We start from the raw sequence: 24,098 nt of genomic DNA, 5'->3' as shown, positions 1-24,098 counted from the left end.
TAAATTCTGAAGTGCCAATGGAAGTTCACAGTAAAGGTCTGGTGGTTTGAGAATGTCAGCACAGATTGAAAGTACAGTGATAAGTAATATATACATAAGGTTTGACTATATTCAAGCAGGACACCTCTGCTGTATTAATTAAGTGCATATGCTGGTTAATGCATGAGTTGGAAGTGTGTATCAAAACAGCAATTAAATTTTAGAAAAAAAAAGATTTTTCTAGGCTTCAGACATGAATATGGGAATTTAAGACCTTCTTTATTTTTCTCTTTCTGTATCTAGCTCTGCTCAGGCTGTGTATCTGCTGTTAATGTACATTTATGGAGGTAACACACTCTGTAGTCTCTATTGGATGTTTTCCATTTTCCATGCTAATGTAGATTCATGATTCGAACAAAAAGGCTCCTGCACACTGTCTATCTTGATAAAAATCAATTTTTTTTTTGCGACGCGGCAGACCTTCATCAGGCAAATGGTTTGTGACAAAGAGAAGCCATCTTAAGTAGGGAGTTGCTGTATGTCTGTAATCATCATTCATGTTCCCCACAGGAGACCAGAGGGAGAAATCCAGTCACGTAATACAGATATGTTTTGCACCCTATTCCCAATGGAAACTATTGCCGTGGCAATCATGCACAGTGCAGTAACACCATGGAAAGTAATCATTTTTCTAATCCCCACATGACAAAAAATATTGTCCATCACCAATGTCATCAGCTGTGTATTCACACATATGATCTATACGGTACACTGCCAATGTCGGACTGCATATTTTGGAAAAAACACCAGACAACAAAAGTAATCAGTGGGCTCGAAAGCACAATATGGCAAAACGATCAGGATTTTCCCATTGCTGTGCATTTCAATGATAACCACCATGGCATCTCTTCATCATGTGTCTGTGGGTTCAAACTTGTCACCCGGAGATGGTGATCATATAAAATTCTCCAACAGTGTGAGGCTTACTAGATTTTTACTCTTCAAACTTTGGCTCCTAACTGACTAAATGATGCATCATTTCTTTGTATTGTCCTGTGACCAATTAAATTGAATATTTTTTGTGTATATAATTTGCTAGATTGTTTTCTGAATTCTGAATTTTATTGCTGCACAGTGGATCGGTGGTTAGCACCGTTGCCTTGCAGCTAGAAGATCCCCCGGTTTGCGTCCCACCTGGTTTCCCAGCCTTCGCCCCAAGTCAGCCGGGTACAGACTCCAGCCCCTCGGCGACCCTAATGAGGATTAAACAGTGTACAGATAATGGACGGATGTTTTCTGAATGTCCTTCCTGACGAAAAATTAACTCAAGGGATTCCTTGACCAGACAGTCTGTGATATGAATATGTGCATATATTATCAGGTTTATTCACTGATATAAACTGTTGATTTCATCCATGTACAAATGTCTACACTGATTAATTTTTCAGACATTAATGTTTACCGTATTTACATATGGTACAGGGTATGGTCTTGAATATATTTATCGTTGATGTAAATATATTACTGATGTCAACCTTTTACTATATGCTAAGTTAAACGTAATCTCCTTAATATGTGTACTTTTTCCCATTGCGATTGCCTCTGGAGGCCTGCAGGATCTATTTATAGTAACTTAATTTAATGTATACAGTTCTGACATGGTAGAGGCAAATGTGATTACTGTTTTTCACCATAAGTAATTAGTATTTGTAGATTGGAGTTTTATGAAACTTTTTTTTTTAGGAAAAATCCTACTTCTCATCAATGCTCTTTTTCACTTACCATGTAAATGTATCCCTGCAGGTTCATTTAATTACAGTATACAACAGGGAGTAGACCCTTGTACAACATCAAATGACTCAAAATGCAGTAGGAACTCAATACAGTGAAAGTTACTGCACCTTTCATTACTGAGATTCAAATCTTTTACTCTTTTCAAGGCTCCATATGTCCACCTTTACTTCTAATTCCAACTTCCTCAGTGTGGAGGATATTAGTGTTGCTGAAATTTCCGAAGAGATGTTCTGAAGATGTGCTATTCTGAAGGGATTTTCAGGGGCTGCTCGAACTTTCTCTTTAAAATCCAACAAAAGGTGTTCTATCGGATTCAACTTAGATGACATTTTCAGTCAGGTCATAGTCTTCACTTTATTCTTCTTTAGAAAGTCTTGTGTGATTCTGGCAGTGTGCCTTGGATTGTTATCAAGCTGGAATACTCGTCTTTGGGAAAGCTTCTGCAGACTGGGAGTCATTTCATCAGCAAGCGTTTTGGTATATCCACAGGTATTTGCGGTGCCATCCATAAATGTCATCTTCCAGACTTCCTATGTAAACATGCTGGCCCCAATCATCATACTCTCCCCTCTGAGCTTCACTGTCAGGACCATGCATTCACTATGGGAGTCCAAGAAGGGTGGGCACCATCTGGGCCAAATTTAGCACATTTATCTTACTCTGTCATTACAAGATCTGTAGCAAAGTTTAATGTTCCAATTTTGTGCCTAAAACCAAGCAACTCTTGCTTCCTTTTTCTTGCATTTCGTTCTTAGAGGTTGATGTGATACACGGTCCTCCACATTATCTGGGCTGTCAAAAACCTCTGATTTTAACTGATAACCCAAGTGCTATCTCTGAAGCATATAAATGTCTGTTTTTCAGAGCTGGATCTGATGCAAACATGCAGGTGGACACAGCTGATCGGTCCAGAACTCAGAATTGATTGTAGAAATATTCACAGGTCATTTTAAATCACGTTCATACCACTGGGCTGCTTGGAAGTCACAAGTTTACATAATTTCATGTTAGTAATCACTGGGGTATTCACTTTTGTTGCACCAACTTTAAACTTTGGGATGTTCAATATAGTCTTCTAAACTGAATAAAAAAAACAACAATTCTTTAGAATCTAAAGTATTGGTTTATATTACTTGTCAACTTGGAAAAAAATGTCGTTATTGAGCAGTGATACAATTTTGAATCATTTGACATTTAAGTAATCGAATAGAGGTGCACTCACTTCTGTTGTACACTGTATATCTGCTAGATTTCGGAGATGTATAGGATTTTTGGAAATGCCATTTGGAGCGTGGGCTTTTTGCAGGTACAGTAATGATTGTTAGATACTTTATAGTGCGTTCATTTTTTAACTTTCTCCATGTTGTTGGAAGTTGTCATTAGGTGGAATGATATGTGAGATTACTGCTTGTCTATATTATGCAGGTAAGATTGGTTGCAGACTTACAGGCACTCTTCATTTAAGCCGGCTTTGTAACAAACCATTTGCCTGATGAAGGTCTTGCATCGAAATGTGATAAGTAAATGCATTTTTGCAAGTTAGACTCTACGTGGGAGTCTGTTTTTTAATACGCTCAGGCTGTCTTTTTGATATACTCGTCTCTCTCCAATGCACATCTCTCATGAAATAGATGTGCGAAGAGTTCTTTTGTCTAAAGCCAATAGTCTTTCCATAAATTTTCTGCTGATTAAATTTTACCAGGGGTCTTCTTTCTTCACTAAAGCTACTGAGCTACTGTAGTTGTGCTCTTGCTAACAGCCAAGTGCTAATGTAAGCTCATGGGACTAGATAGAGATTTTTTAGACCATTTTCTACTGCACGTTTATGCCTTGTTTATATCTTGTATAAGTGTATCCCATGAACTGGCTTGTTACAGTTTGGTAGCTTTATCATGTGACTGACCAGTGGCATTAGTAGGACACTTGTTGTAGACAGTTTCTCCAGCGGAGGCTCTCTTCCATGACATAGCGAGGAGGTGTTCCTCTTTGCATATCTCATGAGGTGCTGTGGAAGTAGGTGAGAAACACTTAGACAAAGTGAAATGAAGCACAGCTTAGCAGGCGAGCTGAAAAAAGAAAAATCACTGAGCACACATACACACACCGCCAGGGAGGGAAAAAAAAAGAGAGGCAGAAAAGCACAAAAAACAAGATTCAAATCAATGTTCTCCTGCAGCTCCCTATCTTATTCCCTTGTACATTTCTCAGTGCTCTCTGTCAGTGTCATTGCCTCGATACAGTATCTCATTCCCTCTTCATCTTACCCCCTCTTTTTATTCATCTGTTTCCCCCCTCTCTCTCTCTTTCATAACCCTGATGAAAAAACGGGGTAGAGCGCTCTGAAGATATTCCGAGGGGGCAGATGAGTGTTGGCAGAGGCAGATGCAGCGAGATGAAGAGGGACGGAGAGTGAAGAGCAAAGGGAGAGAGAGACACAGAAAGAGAGAAAATATGATACGATGTTCCTGCGCAATGCCAACGGACAAGATCCTTGTCTTGTGTAAAAGCGGCTCGAGAGCTCCCGAAAACAAAGAGGTCATGGTGGAGGCTGCACTCAAAGGTTTATCATTTGTTGCCTGTCAGGGCTCAAAGCGAGCACGTACACATGGGGCACTGGAAATACACTTGCATATTCACACACACACAGCTTCAGTCAAGAAGCATACTTATTAAAGCAGTGTTTCCTGCAGTGGCTGACACTCTGAAAAATAGCACCAAGCAGACCACTGAACACCCTGCACTCTACCGGGGGAGAGAAACACAAAGAAATAAAGCAAGTGAGAGAAACCAGGGGAGATTGGTGTGTTAAAAAGAAAAAAAAAAGAATGTTGAAGAGTAGAAATATAAGGAGAAAGGGAGTAACTCACAGGTTAACAGGGAGGGGGATAAAAAGAGAGCACCACAAGGCAAGGACGTGCAAAATCAATGAAGAGGTAAAGATGGATGGGTATGTGAATTGACAGGAAGACAGACAAGAGACAGATAAAGATGAGAAGAGTGCTGTTTGAAAATTGCAATGGAAGCCTTTGGCTGTGGTGCGAACCGCAGGGAATCGCTTCCATTCTGCCAGATAAACAGTGTGCATGTGCAGATTAGGGCGCACATGCATACACATTTTTCAAAGTCCAAGCTCACAAGAATAGGGATGTAACCACAGAATGGAAAAAAACACAAAGAGGTCAAAGGTAAAAACTAAAACGTTTATACAGGCCTTTGAAGTATGAATACTATATATACACTGACTGAATTTATCCATCTATATTTCATCTCTATCAATCACACACTTAAAATCACACACTGGAGTCACTGACCGGGGCATTTCTTCTCATTACAGGCCCGAACCTCCTCTCCCGAGCCATCGCAGGGGTAGCCCTGGACTCCGGTACCCTCGCACATCCTGAACCGTCGCTGCCATCCGGAGTCACACGTCTTGCTGCAGAGACTCCAGTGGTTCCAGCTGCCCCAGTTACCTCCACCTAGTGCAGGAGAAGGTGTAGATAAGGGAATGGGATGGCAGTGTGGCAACGAGAGTTGTTGATGAATAGTAGCCTACAGCTGTAAAGCTATTTTTAAGATATTTTCTTCACGTAAAAGCCACAATACTTCAACATAAGGCCATTCTGGAGCCCAGGCTCATTAAAACACACCAGCGTTTTTGTCCTCCAGGGCTCCTGTTGACTCAGACTCGCAAGCCAAATTGGGTCTCAACCCACGAATTACTCATATGTGGAAACGTGAAACCGAAACAAGCATGCAGATGCCTTTAGATAATGCATGATCTATGTTTGCATAATGGCATTTGAGAGCATCTGAGTGAGAGAATACTAAGTATTCGTTTGTATGCCTTACCGCTGCATGATGGGTTGGTGCATTCTCTGCTCTCCTGATGCGAGCCCTTACATTCAGCCCAGCCGTGCACCGATGCACTGCAGCGCCTCTGCCTCTGCTGGGTTCCTGTGTTACACGTCACACTGCACTTGGACCAGGGGCCCCACTCCAACCACTGGCCCTCCACTGGACAGCGGGAGAGAGATGAAGGGAGATAAAGAGTAGACAGTGGGGTGGATGAAGTTTTTAAGAGACCGGGGAAAAACAGGATAAATTGATGCAGAGTTTTGAAGGAAAGGAAGGCGAATGTAAGCGAAAAGAGAAGTAGAAGGGAGGAGAGAGACAGGGCGAAGACAGTTAGTAGTTAGGCTACAAGAAAACAGAATACACAATGAGTTAAGATGGAGAACAAATAAATTACACAGGCTATTTGCTTTCCATAAATAGCAACAAACAAACAGAACACACTTCATGGGTCTATGGATATTTTAAATATTTCGATCTTTTATGAAATAGCTGATTACAATTCCTTTCAAGCTTTGTTTTAGTTCACGCAGAGTACATTCAGTTGGAAATTCATTCCTGGTGTTGGAAGAAAAGGCATTTCAACTCTGTAGGCTGGTGTTTGTGCAGAAGTAGATAAAAAAAAAAGATGTAAATAACAATAGTAATTTAAATACAATGCAGTGCCGCCTGTCAGACAGTGCATGAATACCAAACAGCTTAACCAAAGCCTGATGACATGCACCAGTGTAATCAAAGCAACCGCTGTCCCCTTTAATAAGCGGTAGAAAAAGAGGGGGTTACTGGAGTAATTGAGTTGTCAGATAAAATGTCTGAAGTGCTGAAATATATCAAAAATCAAAACCACAGAGATTACATTTTTGTGCTGTGTTATCATAGCTTGTAATAGTTCAGACATTTTTTTGAAGATCTGTGTCACAGAAAAGGCAAAGTGTTGTGATGTGGAAAAACTTGACTACAGGTGAAGATCTGTGCCATGATATCAGTGGATACTTATTAAATTGTTCTTAGAAACCTTTGTAGCAAATACCTATTACACAAACTAATTACTGAACTGTGGCCTCAATTTATTTAAGAGTAATGTCCAAACGTCAACTCCAGCAATTGCCAAAACCTTGCAGGCAAAAAAGCTGGTTTGAAAACGCACAAATCACGTCCGTTGACATCTCTGAAGTGCTTTTGTTGTCTGCGGTTGGTCAACAAATGATCGACAATAGTGTTTTAGTACTGTCTAACTGTATTACTGTAATTAAATGTCTTAAATGGATATTATCTGTGTAGCAGTAACATGAAGAGAACCATTCCGTAATTGTGTTTTCATTGTAAAACTGTCACATCAATTCTGGTGGGTTTACACAGCAATTAATTGCACTAAACAGTCAATTGCTATTTTGAAATAAATAGTTTTGTTTTGCTTCTACTGTCACACATTCCTAGAGGTAATACTTTGAATTGAGTAATAATGCTTCCCTCTGTTGGCAGCAGTGTCACTTGTATTGAAAACACACACACACAAAAACACGTGTGATGCCTCCAGCTGGAATTATTGAGGGACTTGAGCTATGCTTTGACTTTTGCACAAATTTGAATTCTGAACAATGTGTAATGAATTAACAACTGCCTCCCGAAATGTGCTTAAATGTTCGAGCCACATTAATTAATTTATTTATTTATTGATTTAGCCAGTTCTGGGCACTAAAACAAGCTGCAAAACACAACATTGGCATGTCATCACCTCAGAAGATTAATAAGGGTGGACATGCTATCAAACAATGAGCTGTTTACACGTCCAGCAGACTGACAGTAGCATTAGCTTTCATTTAGAGTCAGGTTTCTGACTATGAGGCAAATCCAAGTCTAATATTTACTTTCCTTTTAGCTCTGTTTTGTCCCCCCACGGATTACAGAGAAAAATACAGCATTCAGCTCTTTAGCAGCGAAATTTTACATCGTTTAAATTTGCTTTTTGGTAACATACAGAGGATTTATCAAAGCTTGAAAATGCTGCCAGATAACAAGGTTGAAGCAAACTGAGCCAAAGCAGTAAAATAAAGAAGCAAAGAGCTAAAAGACATTAAAATACCTCATGAAACTGAAAGAAGATACGCTGAACGAGAATTCTCCACGGGTTTATCGTAACAAGCAACACATTACGAATACATTTGATAGGAAGTGAACAGAACAAGATAGAACACTGCAGCTTTAAGATTGATTACAAGTGACATCATTGAAACACTGATTATCATTTGATTATTTTAATGTGAGCTTGAGTCAAGCTAAACTAATGTGGTAGAAATAATTCAGTGCGTGGTGACTTATCTGTGCTGAAAATAAATAAGGAGTCCTACAAGTAGTAGCTTTGTAAGCGGCTGCATATGTAGAATGACTTAAGCTTAGTTATTGCTAATGAAACTTTTAAAAAGGATACTTACAAGGCACCAAAGCTTTTGTAGTGGAAAAGTAAATCTGAATACCTGACTATAGTGTATGTGTGGTTCATTTGCACAGTATTTCTCTACACTGTTAACAAGACAATCACTTCAGAGTGAAAACTCTTCTTGTTCTGGCTTAAAATGATACATCGAGCCACAAATTCAACACACAGGGGCTATAAGTAGCAGGAAAAAAAAATGACGCACAGTGCTGTAAATGTATTTGTCTGCTTCTCCCAAGTGTAAAGGCATTGCCAGCTCTCCTTGGCAATGTGGTCAATCACGTTGTGTGTGACTTGTACAGTGTTCCAACGAGCCTGAGCCAACACTGTGTTGAGGAGATGGTATGTACAGAAGGACTGAACTGAACAGAAGCGTGAATGTGAAACTTCCCAAGGGTAATCCTGATTAATAAAACTGGCGAGTCTAAAATAGGATTTAATTAGAGACATTTTCAGACTCTCTGTCAGTGCCCGCTTCTTAAACACATGAGTGTGCACCATCACATACATGATACATGAGTGGGCTGTGCATAACACAATAGAAGATGAGAACGAGCGAGAACTACATAACTTCTGGCCGGACTATCATGCATATATGAAAAGACGGTACACAGCAGGAACAGCAAAAGTGCCACATCAACAGACAAAAACACAAACAGCATATTTACAGTGATTGTAATAAAGTTGGAATGCAGCATGGCAGCTCTCTGGTAGGAAGCTGTTCACTTGCCAAAGCCACCGACTCTCAGTTTGCTCGCGTTGAAGACAAAATCATTAATCTCTGCATCTGTTTGACTATGAAGTTAACTATTCATATTGTGAGCAAAAAAAGGAAGGTGTCAAGGTGTCACATAATAGACATTTTTAGTATCTCAAAAAGGTCTATTATGATCAAATTAATTATTCATGCTGGCAGTTTTTACCCTCACCCTGTTGTTTGTCTTTATTTGATGCAACAGCTGTAACAATTGCAGCTCGGCCCACATGTGCATGCATTTGTTTGATGTGTAAGCTTAGCATGTGTCTAGATAATAAATAAGCCAGTGTGACAAAAGGTGAGAAATTAGAGTAAAAGCGGCAGTTCTGAATGAATTCAAATCTACGTTGGTGCAATAGAATGTAGCATAAACAGCACAGGCCATGTTGTGAGATTTAGCATAAGGTTTATGTATACAATTTGCAGTGAGATCAAATTATTGAGACAAATACACAAGCATGCGTGCGCACATACGCACACAAACATATCTAGACAGGATCCATCAAAGCTTTATTCTCCATGCATGGTCATTTGTGCCAAAAGGCCTATGCTGGTATTCATCATTTCAAAGGACCGTTGCCTTTGAACTCCCAAAAGCAGGCTGAATCTGTTGTGATAGATTCACACACACATGCATAGATTTCCTCAAGGCCCTCCGAAGAAGAGCCTACCCTTTCTCGCAAACCCTCTATTTCCATCACTGTTCCCAAAACAGCATAGCAAAACATCCCGGAGGCCATACTTTAGATTACAATTTCTCCCTTTTCGTCCCTTTCTGCGACACAACTTTACAGCCTCTTTATCGGGCAATGGGGACAGTTTTTGTTTTATTTAAATATTAACCTTATAAAACCTCAGCTTTGGAAAACATAAAAAAAAAAAAAACAACAGGCAAAATCATGTGTTTATGTATATGTATATATATATATATAGGTCAGTAGGGAAGGTGAGGAAACAAAAATCTCCAGCTCAGATGGCTCCAGCAGAGTTCACTTAAGTGTAAAGGTGCATGCTTTCGCCATCCAGGGAAAAATGATGCACAATTCTTTGTCTTAGCAGCGTTAAATAAAAAGCACTTACCCTGTGATAATTGCTCAGGCTGTGAGTGATTACACACTAAGCAAACACACTCTCACTTGAACTGAAATCGATTCGGGGGGAAAAATAAGAGGTTATTATACAGAAAGCGGCCACCATTTTTGTTTTAAACTCTCTTATGCTTTAATGTCTGTACGTCCATTAATGCCTTTACTCCGACGTGGAATCCACTTATAGTCTGACAACACAGAAAGCCAGAACAAATTAAATCACTGAAATTAATATTCTTTTCTAATGTCAGTGCTTTCAAAGTAAGTGTTTTTGTAAAGGGACACTTGAAATACAAAATTAAAAGTGCACAGAGACAATGCTTATCCCTTAAGTATACTTTAAGTCTTTAAAAGTCAGAGAACTATGCCTTATAAAAGGTACATGCTAGTATTTACATCTGGGGTGGTGTCTAGATCTAGAAAGCTGTTCTGCAACAGGCTACAGTAGTTGTTGTTCAAAGCCTGCCCCAGTGTTTCTTCAGAGTCGGTTGCATTAAGACTTTATTTCAATCACTAGTGAGTCCTATTCCACTCCAGTGGCTGCCTGATAAAGATGTTTCAGCTGGACAGCCTGAGTCAGATTGGAATAAAGTCCTGAGGTACCCTCGACAGCAGGATTAGATGGGGCTGCACCAGTGACTTATTGCGGTTCTTGACAAGGTATAGGCCTAATAGGTAGTCTCAGAGACAATAACTGAGGAGCTGCACGGCAGAACTGCTCAGCAATCTAAACCAAGCCAACCATGGAAGAAGCATATAAGTCCAACCTACGGGCTTTGCTACGAGTCTACAGGTGAGTGAGAGTTTGAAAAGTGGGCATGAAACCCATGACTGACCACAGATGACGATGGAGCTGAAAACTCCGGTGAGGATGCAGGACTTAAAGCAGTGAAAATGAACAAACAAGAAAGATGGTAGCGAGGCTGCCTTTATACAGTGTCTGCATAGCGGGAAGAATGGGACGTTTCCAGTTTTCTGTCCAGGAAGTTACAAATACAATTACCAGTCTTGTAATCATACCAGATCAATAGCAATTAAGCCAAATATTGTGTTTAATGTGTCTAGTAGTTTGTTAACAAATGAATACAGATACAAAGGACATTATAAACATCCTTTGTCCATCATCAGACAGTGAAGAGAACAATACAAATGCAGGAAAATGTTTTCAAACCTCCTCGCAAAACAAACTGTCTCAACAGAGACACAAGGCTAACACGGTTAAACAGTTTCTTTTTTCCATCTGGATGCTTTGATGAGGTGATGAAAAAAGCAACATTTGACCACAGACATTTTGTCAGTAGAAGAATGACAATGTAAGAACACAAAATATAAATGCAAATGCATGTAAATTCAGCTGTGACAGTGACCTGGTTGTTTTTGGTTTTGATTCATGTGACTTGGAAGGAAAAAAAGAAAAGCTGATGCTTTAGAGAGAGAGAAGAGAGAGACTGGGTGTGTCATGTTGATGGGGATGGTACTAACCAGGACACACTGCTATGTTGCAGAGTTTGGTCTGAATCTCAGGCCGTCCACAAGCCACGACCCCGCCTCCGTCCACACAGTTCCTGGTTCGAGTCCTGGAGCCCCGCCCACAGGTCACAGAACACAGACTCCATGTTGACCACTCCTCATGCAGCCCATGCACTGAGACACCCACGAATATGACGCACAAACATACATGACACAGGGATGAGGAATGAGGGAGGAAGGGAGGAGAAGGGGTGGAGTGCCCCATCGCAGGCAAGAGGGTTAGAGAATGAGAGAAAAGAGCGATTAAATGAGTATGAGCACATTCCTTAAAAAAAACATGAAGGAGGTGACCTTCTGACCTCCTGAAAACATTCCAGTTGCAAAGGAAAAGACACGCCGGGCATGAGGTTGCACTTATATGTTACTGCACGAAAGAAAATGAAGGCTAGGAATGGACACTCTGATATTTTATGTCATGCAGTTATGCAGCTTGAGTCATGACGAAGAAATGAATGCGGTAAGTTTGATTCTGAAATTATAGGAGCTCTCATTCAGGCAAGCATTAAAATGCTCCTCCTCATTTTCCTTCTTTATTACACATCTTGTCCCATTTCAGCGAGACATGCAGTTGGAAACGACTAAAAATGCAATAAATGAGCAGTGGAGTTGGACAGAAACTTTGCAGATAATGAACCCGAGACGCTGCTCAACTGAGCGCTAGTTCTTGTAGAAATTTATGTACTTGATCCGTGTTTCCAGTATGTGGCAGTGGCAGATGCCATGTAAGGGAGAAGACACAGATTTGCGCGCACACATTCACAAGCATAAGTACTCAAATATCATTTGGAGACCTCGTAATAGTGGGAATAATGGTGGAGAGAGATATTTTAGAGGAAAGGGAATGCATATATTTCCAAAGACAGAAAAGATGAATGGCAGGATTAATTAAAAAGTGTCAAGAGAGGAGAGAGAATATCAATAAGTAAACATTTAAAAAAAACATTTAAAAAATAGGAGATGAAATGACTAAGTGAAAAAACACATACATTCAAGCTCATAAAGTTGGAAAGACTATGAAATGAAAAGAACAGAGGGCAAGACGATGAGATTATTTCGTAATCTTCAACCGAGAGACCAGAGGAGATTAAACTGTGTTGAAAAGAGGTGGAAGAAAGAGAGAGGAACAGATTTTGGAGAGAAGCCGGAGAGAGAGAGAGAGAGATGGAAAGCAGGATACAGAGAGGAGGAAGGACAGAGGGAGAGAAAGTTAGAGACAGCAGGATGAAGATTGCTGGTCCTGTGTTGAGCAAAGCTAAATAAATCATGGCGATAAATAATTAAGTCTACTCTGTGAAGGAAGGCTCAGAGGAGCAGGAGTAGAGGGCTAAGAAAGAAGGAGAAGATGGTGATATTAAAAAGTACGGAGATACGGAAAGCTGGTAAATAGTGAGATGTCCTTAAATTCAGAGAAACATGGTACCAGCATGTCTTTAAAGTGCTCTACAAAGAGAATATACTGTATGTTGCAAGAGCAGAAGAGAGGAGTGATACAGTAAGTATTTGTGATTCTCTAAATACACATTTTATGAAATACCTTTTAGAATAAGCTCATTAGTGAAGCAGTGTGTTTAGGTATATATTGCTTCTCTTGGATGTTTGAGCTTTATTGTACAGAATGATGCATGTGCACAGTTACCATGAGGAGGATGTTTTCTAATTTATCTGTTGAAGTAGGGATGTTATCTGTGCTCATCTACAACCAGGCTCTAAGGGGGGCACCTGCAGACAGGATTTGTGATATTATAACTAGTTTGGAAGCCAACCATGTGTGATATGGAAACCTAAAGCCTGAATTGCACATGCAATGAACGTTGTCTTTCAGTGATGTTAGCGACATCTTATGAAAATGTATTTCAAATATTTGAAGTTCAAAAAATGAAAAATATTTGCATATTAATGATTTTTTTCCACCAGAGCACACAGGCACATGCCAGTTTAAGAATGCGTGATGAAGTAACTGAACTTCTCTTTTATAGAAAAACGGTATGGGACACCGATCATGATTAAACGTAGAATATTTTTGTCTTTGAGCATACAAGTGACAAGTTAAGTCTTACATTTCCCATGGATGTGTATTCAAAGCTCAGATTACTGCATAGATTGTTCACTCTTCCATACCTATTATAACCCCAGTTTTAGCCTCATTCTTAACATGCTGTTTCAGTATCTGTGGCTTAAAATACAGCTGAACTATTACTGCTGCACACAAGAATTAATCGATTAATCGAGTATTCCGATTCCGGCTTCCGACATACACACTACAGCATCACAAGCAGAAGTGAGCGCGCTGTGCAACAGAAATCACTGTTCTGGCAGAACATAGGCGGACATCTGCGGTGTATTGTATCTATATTTTAGTACAGGTGTAGTCAACTAAAACTAAAGCCATGGGAACCAGACATGTATTTAGTTGGTGATGCAGAAATCACATAAATATCTTTTTATGTTTGGTCCGTTTGGCCACAAATTTAAGTGGCTTCCTTCATTATGAGACCGTGTCAGACCTACATGCACTTGAATACAATATCATGTTTGAATATATGAAGTTTGATAGTTTTATTGTGCAGCTGTCTGTCAGAAATAATCAGTTGCGCTGATCGGTAAAATATAATATGCACGTTTGACGGTTTTCTACCAGCATTCCTGTCTTACATCATATCCAGTAGGGCTTTTTACCGTCCTAAATTTTTATATTCCTCATTGTTCTCCAGCCTGTTAGCGATTCATTTTATGTGGAAAACGAGTCAAATGATGCGTTAAATGCTCCTGTTTGTGTGTATGAGTTTAAAGATGAAAGTCTGAGTTAACAAAGAAAGCTGAAAACCATCTTCATACTTGTTAACTCTGACTGAGGTCTTTGTTTTTGTCGAGCTGACTTACATAAAGAAGTCAGTCTTAAACTGCCTTCGTAGTTCAGCCCTTTGACTTGCTAAATGCTGTAAACACTAGAAAATCTGCAACGGTTAAAATAGAAGTGTCACATCCAATTTAAAATCCCTTTATAATTTATTGATTATAGGTCTGGGTCTGTATAGGATGAAGTCTGGGTTCGGACTCAGACCGCAGTCCGCCAGTTAGTGACATGGGGTCTAGTATGAAGTGGATTAAACGAAGCCTCAATTCAGAGAATTTTGCCTAGAGGAATTTTTGTAATTGAAATACTCGAATAACTCAAGGAATTGTTTCAGCCCTAGAATAATCTCATGCATGCTTTATGAGCTGTCAGACACACTAGGAACATGCAATTCTGTTCACAAACAATGAATAAAAGTAAAATGATCTTTAAAAACAGTCATTTTAAGTAATTACTCTAGCTAGTTGAACCAACTGACAATTTGCTAATGGTTTGATAATATCTAATAGGACTAACATGTTTGAGAGGGTATTTATTGAATGTTGATGAATAATGAATAGAAATGACATTTGAAATGAAGCAAAACATTGGAAGTTACAAAAGTTATGGTGAAAACATCAAACCACACAAAATGCAGTTAGTTAGGTTAGTCTATGCTAATATTTCTGTTTACATAGTGACTGCTTTACGTTGGACAGTGCAACAGATGTTCCCAGTATCTCATTTACACATTACTATATATACTTTTATTATTACATCCTGTATAACAGGCACATTAAATTTTAATGATGCAGCTTCATTAGTTTGCAGTGAGTAGGAGCAAGAACTTGACTGTACATCCAACGGATTTATTAAGAGTTGGTGCAACCTAATCCTGAATTTCAAGTATGGTTGTAATTTTTAAGTCGTTCTGTGGTTGATAACAATTTATCCTAATTTTATGTCTTGTTCCTATAAGCACATTATTCTGGAGTTGAAAGTGATTTTTGAGCTTTGCAGTTGCAATTTAGCACAAACCACTGAGGAAGCTGTGGCTCAGGCAATCATCAATGGTGTGAAAACTGGTACTTTAATGCAGCCGAGTGCATCAGTTTAAATATTTCAGTATCAAGTTTAAAATAAAACTCATTTCCAAAATATTTAACAGAATACATCACGATAATAATAAGATTTAACTGACATTCAATAGATTACTTTGAGATATTCCCTTATGAATTGCAAAACCTCCTCAGGACTGTCACAGACCAGAGAACTCAATACAATAACAAGCAGAGAAAAGCCAAAACAGAACAATACACATCTTTTTGCTGCAACACTACCGGATTGCTTGTAAGACATTACTTATTCATCTGAATTGAATCTCCATCTCTCAAGCGGAGTAGAAGTGTATCTGAAGTCTGACTGCGCAAAGCCAATCAATTAGCCTATAAAATCAAGCTTGAAGCAGCTTTGGGTCTAGGACACACTAAAAGAGGAAAATATCATCTGGAAATGAGGAGAAGAATGGAAAAAAATGTAGAAGCTGATAAACAAATGTATCAGGAGGAAACCCCAAACACCTGAGCACCACCTGACCAGGTAAGTGTTGACCGCCAAGTGATATTTTCAATGACTAAAAACAATGCAGTTGCATCAAAAATGTCTTTTTTGACACCAGTAGCTAAATTAGCATAATAAAGCACATCTTTTAGTTCAACTGTGCACATTAAAAGGGAGTTTATTGCCATCAGGGTTGCAGTCACAGTGGGAGGTGAAAAAGAGCATGTTTACAGCAGCAAAGCGCAGAAAATAAACGCATTAAATGAACTGATCAATGCTGATCAAACAGCCACCGTGACAGATCCGTGCCTCATAACATTCGGTCACAAAATCGAGTTCATGAACTCTACGTTTTCTAACTTTGTATGCTGAAGAATTTGTTGAAAAGGAGGCGTACTAACGCACTCGCACTGGCCTCCATTTCTGATGCAAATGCAAGTAAGCTCAGTTAAGTGAGAGTCCATGCTCACCCTTTTTTCACTTAAAAATATGCATACACACGCACTTTGCAGAGCACATTTTCACAGCACCGACCAGGATGAGCTCTTGTGTAATGAGGATTCATGTCGTCTAAATACGTCTTTAAAATCTATGCTGGGCAGATACGCAGTTATGAAATATACTCACTTATAATGGTGTGCTGTAACATGAGAGAAACTTTTTTTTAATTTCTCACTTCTACCTTTGAGATGAATTGGCTATAATTGGACACATGCATCATATTGATCCTGAAGATAATTACTAGCAATCTCAGCTCGGGTCATAGGACAGCACGACTACATTATTTAAAACCGCTGTATGTAAGAGTGTGTGCAGTTTCATGTGTCATCTGCATGACTCTGCCATGAGTTCATGACTGCATCCTTGGATACAACCTCAGTCTCTTGCTTGAATGATTACTAGAAGTGTGTTGTTGCTGCATTTGACTACGCACTGACCCAGACACACTGTATTCATAATGCACTATTGTTCCACTCCGTGTTTTAAATGTCACTGAATCTATGGTAAATGAGCAGTGGCTAAATAGAACACGAATAGGGGTACTACTTCATTTTGCATGCTTTGGGGCAAGAGAGTTTTATACTTCGTTGCATATTGGAAAAAAAAAACTGAAATTAATTTGCTGGACCAATTACTGCCTAGTTTGCTTTGTCAAGAGCCAGACCATTACTTAAAATTGATTATCTGTATCACCTTAATTTAGGAGTTTTACCCATGAAAAACGCAGTGAAAAAAAATGTCTGTTTTCACTCCATTGGCTTTCTGTCCAAGCTACTTTTCTTTGATGTTCCCTAACTTGTGCAGACACGCACACGCACACGCACATACACACACACAGCCATGCACAGAGATGTGCCCAGAGACATATCCACCCACACTCCCACTCATAACACATCCATACTTCTAAGTCGTAACTTGCGCACAAGCACAAATTAATGGTAGGAAAAAAGAAAGAGAAAGAAAATTCTGGCAGTTCCATCCACCAAATTAAGCATGCAGAGTGCATTCTCCCAACCTCAGGACACTCGAGGAGAAACTCCGAGTGTGTGTGTGTGTGTGTGTGTGCGTGTGTGTGTGTGTGTGTGTTCAGTTATGCCTGTGTGCTTTTTCATGTTTGCTGTGGCGAGTAAACGCATATGAAACAGAACAGTGGATGTTGGGTAAAAACATCTTATACAAAGAAATCAGAGAATTTGGCAGAGGTTTTTTTTTTTTGAACAGCAGCATTGAAAGGCACAACTGTGGTAGTCTCAAGCTGTGCCTGTGTTTGTATACTCAATTTTCTCTAAAAAATGAAACCAGAGTTGTTTAATTTTCAAACATTTCCTTTTCGAGTGAGCATGTTGGCAAGCTTATTGGCACTGTGAGTGTTTCATATGCGAGCGTATAGTGGTTTTTTTTTCAAGCATTTGAAGTTGAAAGTTGTGATGTCAATTGAATTTCACTGCAGTCCTAATTAGTGTGTGTGTGTGTGTGCCTGTGTCTGCCTCTCTGCATTGCACTTTATATTTGTTTATGACTTCCCATCAGACGAAAGACAGGCAGGGTTTGAATCCAGCAATAAAGAGATTAACAAATCAAACAAGCATACAGATCCTAGCCCCCCAAATATGAAATAAAATGAAATTACTTATAAAAAAAAAAAAAAAAAAAACTCAATCACATCAAGTTCATTGAAGACTTTTATGTCTTTTTGCTACCGCCCCCACATTCCCAGTCTACTTAAATTAGATATGATCCCATTCAGGCAATCCCTGGAGTGCCCCTATAAACCCCTCCAGAACCACGTCAGAAAACATCAGAGGAGCAGGGGGAGGAAATGAAAAAATAAACGGAACATAACACAGCAACCAATATCCCATCAAAGGAGCTGCTGAGGATATTAATATCGACACTGAATGGAAAATGAGGCACTTAGACATACAAATCGGGCTGGCACATTTGCATAAAAACAAGATTAGCATATGCACTGACAGGGAAGGAAAATGTTCCTCTCACTTTTCTTCTTTTTTACTTTTTTTTCCATTTAGTTTTATAGAAAGCAGTAAACACTGTCTCCTATCTCACATGTGAAAGTATGGGAATGCACATGAGTACACTTTATGCAAATTCATAAAGAACTCACAAAGATGTGCATAAAGAGCACAAAAAAAACTGCATTTGGAAGCACTAATAGCACTTCTTGGCATGAACAATGTCAAAGCAACACCTCTACTTCATCGTGTGATCGGCAAACAAACCAAATAACCCATTGACGTCACAAACACAACACTTAGAGTGTGTGCATATTTCAACACTGGATGAATCGCATGCAATACGCTGCACAAAGAGAAATGAATGAACACTGCCTACAGAGTCCACAAGGACACTGACTGTGACGCCAGTGCTGGACCGCTTTAGTCTGTATTTAAAGCATTTATACATATTGCTGTATCATTAAAGTGCTGTAAGTTTGATTAAAAACATTCATTCAGACACCATACAGGATGATCACAAATGTTACCTTTTATAGCCCTTGTTCAACAATGAAGCTCCCTACAGAGAAGTTAAAGGCTTACAGCCACCTGTTTTTCAAGCAGTTACATTTGCATAGATGTGAGTAGCAAATCGGCAAAGTCTGGTCAACCCTATGGACGCTTCCTCATTCACTAACTGCTTAGCAACTGGTGAAAATGTGCTGTTCAGTCATGGAGTTGTACAGGCCCAGTGACTGCACGCCATGTTGCGACCCTGACATTACGTCCCCCAACTCCTGCTTTGAATTATGTTTATTCAGAAAAGTCATGGGCCTTGACTTCTCACTCAACAGTGTTCTCAAACACATCCTTTCATCATTCACTGACATTATTAGAGCACTCAGTATGCAGGATAGTAGTGCCATATTCCTGTGATCCAATCTCCAACCTATGAGTGGGTTCAAACAGGTTAACCAGGAACTCCTCCTGCCAGCCTGAAAGGAAGGCTGCATTATCTCTATAGACAGGCCCAACTGCCACATAGACGTGAAGTCAGGACACCATTAGTGACCATTGCCATCATCATAACCTGGTGTGGAAAGCCAGTGGAGTAGACAGCTTTACATTATATCTCACTTGATTCTCTAGATCTCTTGATTCTACTGCAGGACTGATATTCTATAGTCCCTCTCGCTACAATGGAATACCTATCACCAATGCTCTACTTTGTAAAACAGCTCTCACTTCGCTGACAAAGAGGCATAGCCTGATAAAAACTTTGACAGTGAGGCACCAAGTTCACATAAGGATTCACCATTCCTTTGCTGTTGGCAACGCATTCTAAAGCTGGCAGATACCTCGGCCTTCTGCCCTGTGGTGAGGACCATAATGCCAAAGGTTCGCTCTTATGAAGTTCTGATCAAAAAGCCTTCGTGGACTCTCAAACTTCCTCAAGCGTGGGTGGGATTAAAGCTGAAAAATTGGCTGTGATGCCTTAGCCAAGTTCATAGCTGTATGACCACAGATATGAGAAGATGGGTTAGGGGGCAGCTGCATCAGTGAAAGGATTGAAAATGTCCACAAAGGATGTGTTGACTGCAGTTCTATCAAGAAGAAGTGAGTTTTTGTCATCCAGTGGTCGGGGGCTGATCATTAGCAGTGGACTGAGGGAAGGACAGTCAGGAGAGAGGCAATGTGATACAGCAGTCTGCCTCCATTGCAATCAGGCCAATCAAACCGGAGGAGGACAAGGCAGCACTTTACAATTTCATCTGGCAATCAAAGCAGAGCAGAACTAGGATTATTCAGGGTGAAGTATAGTTGCCCCGGTGACTAGATCCAGCTTGATTGTGTAGTCGTGTGTTGCTGAAAAAAAAAGTTGCTCTCTTCTTTTTTTTTTTTTTGCCTTTTTATAGCAAGTGGATAGGGTTGACTGCACTTAGCCTGATTGACAGACCATGTACGCATATGAAAATTTAATTCGGCTGGTTAAATATGTTTTGGAGCTGTCATCGCTGCTAAAACGAGACAAATTCCACTGAAGTCAAAGCAAAAATAAATAAATAGCTGCAGTTATTATTTTGGATGCTTTTTATGTTTATCGCTGTTCTGCGATGACAGATTCACTGTGCAAACCCGTCTTTGTACAGGCGGTAATCTTCGTTTTCATTGTAAATTAAGATACCATCAGAGGTTTGTGTGCTAATTATGCTCGTATAGATAAATTTCCCATCCATGCTATCTCTGGAGACATTTGTAAACAGCGATATATAGACAAGACAGGGGGGGGTGTGAACTGAAATGACAAAAAGCTATTCCCATTTTTTCTCTCCCTTCTACTACATCATGGTTAAGATTATATTTTGGCTGAGCAGATCCCTTGTGATGTGCGTGTTTGACGGTGTGTGCGCACATTCGCATCCCGCCTACCTTCCTCGAAAGTGACAAGAGATTCACACTGTCATTATTTTCTTCAGTTTTCTTAACGCTTTTGCAAAAAAGACAAGTAAACGCTTCATGGGTGAGTGAGGTGCTAAGCAGGAAGATTCTGGTTGAAAGCTACAATTTGACAATTTTTACATTTCCAAAGCAAAACACAGTGGCAAACAACACCAGGAGGCATATCCCAGAAAACACTAGGAAGTAGCGCCCTCCCTTGTAGCATGATCTTTACCACTTGCTTGTTCTACTACATAAACTTCAGCATCAAGGAAACTGCTGTGGGGAAACACAATTTACCGGTGAGTATCATTGAATCAGGTCAAATGGAGTGAGTCTGCTCAACATACCTGAGCCTATGAGTCCAGGTTCACCTGGACAGGAGGCGGTGTTGTTGCACATGCGTGTCTCCCGCAGGGCGCCGCTGCACAACGTCCCGTAGGGAGAAGAAACACACGATCTGGTCCTCACTTGCCAGCCCTGCCCACATGTGAGAGAACACACACTCCACTGTGACCACTCCTCTGCTGCAGGGTCGCCTGAGGAGCAAGAGGGAGACGGACAGAAAGAGGGCAGGTTTTTACATTTTCAAGGCTTCCAGCTTTATATGAGCTTAATGTGACTAATGTTTCTTCAAGTCAAGAGGAAGGGGGCGGTGTGAACCGGACCTCAGCTCACTGGCTCACACTTTGTAGTAGAAAGTGAAAGTGTTGCATACATTTTAACGAAAGTGCATGGAGTTGAAGTTGAGCATGGAGTCACACCAACGGGAGTAGACAGGGACTGTTACTGGAGATGTATGACTATTTCCAGGGACATTTTCATTTCTAGCTTTCACCACACCAAAAACATGTTTTCTTTAGTGGTGAGTAATTGTGATTTTTCTTTGCTCCTTTCTGTCTCTCTTTACTGTAATAAAATGAAAATGTTCTTTTTCAGGTAGTAGTTACACCGCTGCAATAGTACTACAATAAAAAATACAAATAAACAAAACCATAAACTATACAACTGTCAAGAGAAAAGCATGGAACTATCTGACAGATGATGAAAGGAGTTTGTGGTTGCAATAACCAAACAGTGTAGTTTTTGTTTTTCCCGAATGGATTGAAGATATTTTGATAAGTTAAGAGAGCCTGAGTTCATCATTCTCTGGATATAATACAACTTTGCTTTGGTGTGTTTTTAGTAGATTTTCATCATGTATCCCTTTAACAATGACTGCTGTGATGTTGTATATAGAGAGACACTCCTGCACAGCATAGAAACATGGACAGCAAGTGAATTATGGAGGTCATTAATGCCTTTAAGCCTCTTAATGTAAATAAATCTTGACTGAATATTCAAGAGATGATTATGTAAGAGGACTGTGTGATGTTCAGGTGATATTCAAAACATTAATGGAATTATGGTAACACATTTAATCTCATTGCTGAAGGGCTTTAAGCACAAAAGCCTGCCTGCGTGTCTCATTCAAGCCTATGTCGATGTGCACCCATACAAATGTCGGGTGTTCAGCCAGGGCTGACGTAGAGCTCTGCAGGTGGCTGTGGAGAGCGTCCCATTGTTTCCCGCAGAGTTAGCACCCTTGGATGCGAAAAAAACAGCGAGTCAAGTCATCCCCACTTCACTCTTTCTAAATTGTTTATGAGCGCCGTGTCCTTTGATGGAGGCGTCATCACATGGCAAAGAAGGAAATCAAATTAATTGCATGTCCGTTAATCGCATTACATCTTCATTAACATGCCGTGAGTCAGGGCTTAAGCTCATCACACACGCCTAGAGGAACGGGAGAACGGGGGAGAGGCGACGGAGGGGTGGAGGGGTGAGGAGGAGGGGGGGACGGAGGAGAAGGACAAAACAGAGCCAGGGGTTTCCCTCGCGGTAGGGACTCCCTCCTCAACACAGTTGGCAGCTGTGAATATGCAAGCGTGTGTGCATGTTCTGTAAACTCAAATTTGAATATGACCTATCCTAGTGTGGGCAAAACAAGCAACATGTAATGTCATGGATGTAGATTCCTGTTCAAATATACATGTGATATTCCTAATATGTTTAATGTATCACGCCATGAATAATTCACTCGTCCTTTTTCAATCCTATCAATTATGGAAGATTCTAAAATCTCACACACTATTTCACACTTTCATATAGTCACACAAGTGAATCATCACCGATGGCAGCTGCCCTGCGTTTCTTCGTCTTCTTCAAAAGGTAAATGTATAGCAATTATTCATGAGGAACTCACTATTTTCAGTTACACATACAGCTTAAAGGTCAGGTTGTCTTCTTTTTTCCTCCCGGCTGTGAACACTATCACACCCTTATAATACTCACCTGTTTGTGCCTGAAACACACCTGGCTGGTCAGCTGATCGTGGTCTTTGGGTCTTCACCTTGAGATCGTCATCATACGGGTCTGAAACAAACATGAAAAAGAGTTTGTTTTTCCATTAATTTATACTCCTTCTTTGTAATATGATGCAACTTGTGAGGCATGATTGAGCAGTTCAGTAGTCTCCCGGTTTGTTTACTACATGTAATTATATCGTAGCATACAGAAAGTTGGTTAAAAAGCTGCAGTAAATAAGCGTTCATCAGCATCCATATCCACTTTTGTATATTCTGAGAAGTCAAAAAAGGCAACACAGCCAAAACACGACTTTGGCAAAATAAAAATGCAAACGCCTACATTTCCTTGGCTTAGTCCTGGTAGCTGAATATTTAAAGAACATGCTGATACATTTCAGCACACATCGTGCAGAAACAGATAACAGAATGTCAGGTTTGCTGCATAATCTTCGAAAATCAGAAGGAAGTCGAATCTGACTGGCTCATTAGCTTGGTGGGAAAACATGAAATGTCATGCAATCTAATACTGAAATGCAATGTGATAATATTCACGATTCAGCAGAGGAAAGTAAGTAATAAAAAAAGTTTTGGCTTGATAATGAAACTGTACCAATATATATTTAAAAAAAAAAAACATGTCGCTACTCTGGAGAAAAGTCTGGCTCTGATATATCAGAGAGATGATGTGAAAAGCTTCACAGAAGTGGCAAGCATTTGTGGAAGCAGAAATACCTAGAGAGAGGAAGAAAGTATGGAGAAAGTGAAATCATGCAACATATCTAAGCTGGTTTTATCTCAATTGGTACAAACATATGGAGGCATGAGCGCAGACTGTTCTGTTCGCTGTAAATGGATTTGTAGGCTTAGTTTCACCAACATAAGACTTAATCAACTCCCACGGCGGGGGAACAATCTTTGATTTAGCAGATCTTTCTCACTTGGGTACTTCTTGCCCACGGGATTTTTTTGTGACGGTTGCATTTATGAAAAGAAGCGGAGACATACAGCGTGTCTAAGGTACATTATCC

The 24,098-nt window shown here is 40.0% G+C and overlaps 1 protein-coding gene across 23 annotated transcripts in view; it reads right to left on the bottom strand.

Annotated features, from left to right (window-relative positions):
- The window catches only part of adgrb2 (adhesion G protein-coupled receptor B2), a 226,936-nt gene that overhangs the window by 94,969 nt on the left and 107,869 nt on the right, over positions 1-24,098 (bottom strand). For 21 of the 23 annotated variants that reach the window (XR_008604242.1, XM_035949388.2, XM_035949386.2 and 18 more), the window contains exons 3-8: positions 23,057-23,137; positions 21,073-21,261; positions 11,387-11,548; positions 5,623-5,787; positions 5,085-5,249; positions 3,677-3,778 (exon numbers count right to left, since the gene is read on the bottom strand). Coding sequence is in view for 22 of the 23 variants with exons in the window: in XM_035949388.2 (XP_035805281.1) it covers positions 3,677-3,778; positions 5,085-5,249; positions 5,623-5,787; positions 11,387-11,548; positions 21,073-21,261; positions 23,057-23,137 (864 nt within the window). In the remaining variant the exon portion in view is untranslated. The remainder of the gene's footprint in view (positions 1-3,676; positions 3,779-5,084; positions 5,250-5,622; positions 5,788-11,386; positions 11,549-21,072; positions 21,262-23,056; positions 23,138-24,098) is intronic. The other 2 variants (XM_035949384.2, XM_035949395.2) reach the window with 2 other exon arrangements.

Source organism: Amphiprion ocellaris, chromosome 15 (genome assembly GCF_022539595.1).
Source record: "Amphiprion ocellaris isolate individual 3 ecotype Okinawa chromosome 15, ASM2253959v1, whole genome shotgun sequence".
NCBI classification, from domain to species: Eukaryota; Metazoa; Chordata; class Actinopteri; family Pomacentridae; genus Amphiprion; species Amphiprion ocellaris.
The sequence above is the reverse complement of the archived record's forward strand: the minus strand, read 5'-3'. Positions and strand labels throughout refer to the sequence as shown.